Here is a 2,160-nt window from a genome sequence, read left to right on the forward strand (position 1 = left end):
GAGGGGGGGCCGGGACCCCCCCGGGGGGGACGCGGCGGGGGGGGGGACAGCCGGGGCGGGGGGCCGGGACCCCTGGGGTGGGGGGGAGGCGCCGGGAGCCCCCGGGCCTTGGGGCGGCGGGGCCGGGACCCCCCCATACCGGTGCTGGGACCCCCGGGGTTTGGGGGGGGCTGCGGGGCCGGGACCCCCCCCTCGGGGCTCGGCTCCCGGCCCCCTCGCCCCCCCCGTGCCCCGTCCCCGCGCCTCCCGGTGCCGTCCCCGCGGCACAAAGCCCGATTGTGCCCGGTGCCGGCCGAGCCGTCCCCGGCGGGAGCCGTGCCCGGACCGGGGGGGGGGGGGGGGGGGGGCGGGGGGGGGCCGGGGGGGGGGCGCGGGGGGGGGGGGGGTCCCGCCCCCCCAGGGCTCCCCCCGACGGCTGCCCCCAATGTCTCCCCCCATGTCCCCCCCGCGCCCCCCCAGACGTCCGCTTCATCACCGAGGAGAGGTTCGACTTCGGCGCCCTGTCCCCCTCCGACAGGTGAGGTGGGGACACGGGGACACGCCTGACACCCCCACGGCCAGGACACGGGGGGACACGGAGGGACACGGGGGGACCCGGGGAGCCGGCTCCCTGCACAGGGCACACGCCACCCTATGGCCGTGGCCCCGGGGCCGTGGGGGGACACGTGGGGACACGGGGACGGGACACGGGGCGCGACGTCCTCCGGCCGCGGTGCTGGGGGGCACCGGGCACGCGCCACCCCCCGGGCAGGGCTGACGCTGGCCTTCACCCCGCAGCCGGGAGGAGGAGGAGGAGGAGGATGAGGAGCCCCCGGGGGGCGCAGGTGGGCGCTGGAGCCCCCTGAGCGGGGCCCGGCTGGAGGAGATGGTGCGCGAGGCCACGCGGCTGGCGGCCCAGCTGCAGCAGTGCCACCTGCCCCCGCTGGCCCCCGGCCCGGCGGGGGGGGGGGCAGCCCCCGCAGCCCCCGCCGCGAGACCTTCGTGGTGAAGGACAGCCCCGTGCGGGCGCTGCTGCCCACCGTGCCCCCCGCCCGCGAGGTAGGTGACGGCGCTGCAGGGGGGGGGGGGGACACGTGCGGGGTCACGGGGGGCACGGGGTGAGGGCTGCGTCCCCCCCGTCCCGCTCCCCGTCATCTCTGTGCTTCCAGGACACCCCCAGCTGTCACCCCCCACCGGCACCCAAGGGACCCCCGCCTGGGGGCAGGGGGACCCTTGGCCGGGGCGCCCCCCCCCGGCTGTGCCCCCCGCGTGGGGCGGGGGCTGCGGCGCGGGGCAAGTCTGAGCCCCTCCGGAAAGGGACGGCAGGTAACGGGGTAACGGGCTGGGGGGGGACAGGGACAACTGGGGCACGGGCCGCTCCTTGGCACAGGGACACGGCCATGGGGCATCGTCCCCTGGGGACGCCCACACCGTGGGGACCCCTGCGCCATGGGTTATCGTCTCATGGGGACACCCCCGCCATGGGGACACCCATCCCTTAGGGTCACCCATCCTATGGGGACACCGTGGGAACAGGGAGCAGGGACCCCCTGGACACCAGCGCACCCCACGGGGCTGGGGGCTCAGTGGGGTCCCCCCCCCAACCCCGGCATCTCCCCCAGGCCAGCCAAAGGCGAGGGGTGGCGGTGCTGCCGCCCCCCCGACCCGTGCACCCCGCACCAGGGCCACCACCGCTGCCGTCCCCGTCCCCAGCAGCCGCCCCCCCCCCGCCCAGCGCCATCCCCAAGCCCCCCGGCCGGGCTGGGACGTTGGGGACGGCGCCGGGTGGGAGGGGACCCCCGCGGGCCAGCGTGGCAGCACCGAGAGGTAAGGCTGGGTGCTGCCCCCGGGGACATGGGGACGGACCCTCGGGGCCGCCCCGTGCCTCAGTTTCCCCGTGCCTGCTCTCCCCCCAGGTGCAGGGGCGGCCCCCGGGGGGGCTGGCTCAGGGTGCCGACCAGCCCCCCCCCGGCAGCCGCCTGCGCCCACCCCGGAAGACGACGGGCAGCAGCACCCCGCGGTGACGGTGTTGGGGTGCCCGGGGAAACCGAGGCACGGGGCAGGGGGGGCAGCAGTGCTCCCCGCACCCCCCCCCAAAAGGAGGAGGCAGAGGCTCAGGTTGGATTTTGCTTTAATTACAAAAGGTCGCACCTGCAGTAGGTGCGACCCCCCCGGCCCCCC

The 2,160-nt window shown here is 78.3% G+C and overlaps 1 protein-coding gene across 1 annotated transcript; it reads left to right on the top strand.

Moving 5' to 3' along the window:
- Nucleotides 1-808: 808 nt before the first annotated feature.
- On the top strand, nt 809-1,999 carry LOC118158329 (basic proline-rich protein-like; the record flags this gene model as incomplete). The annotated part of the gene is made up of 4 exons (XM_035312975.1): nt 809-1,038; nt 1,149-1,305; nt 1,602-1,806; nt 1,870-1,999. Coding segments are annotated over 4 exons (722 nt in total), but the record flags the coding sequence as incomplete, so codon positions are not given.
- Nucleotides 2,000-2,160: the final 161 nt, after the last annotated feature.

Source organism: Oxyura jamaicensis (assembly GCF_011077185.1).
Source record: "Oxyura jamaicensis isolate SHBP4307 breed ruddy duck chromosome 26 unlocalized genomic scaffold, BPBGC_Ojam_1.0 oxy26_random_OJ65005, whole genome shotgun sequence".
Taxonomy (NCBI): Eukaryota; Metazoa; Chordata; class Aves; order Anseriformes; family Anatidae; genus Oxyura; species Oxyura jamaicensis.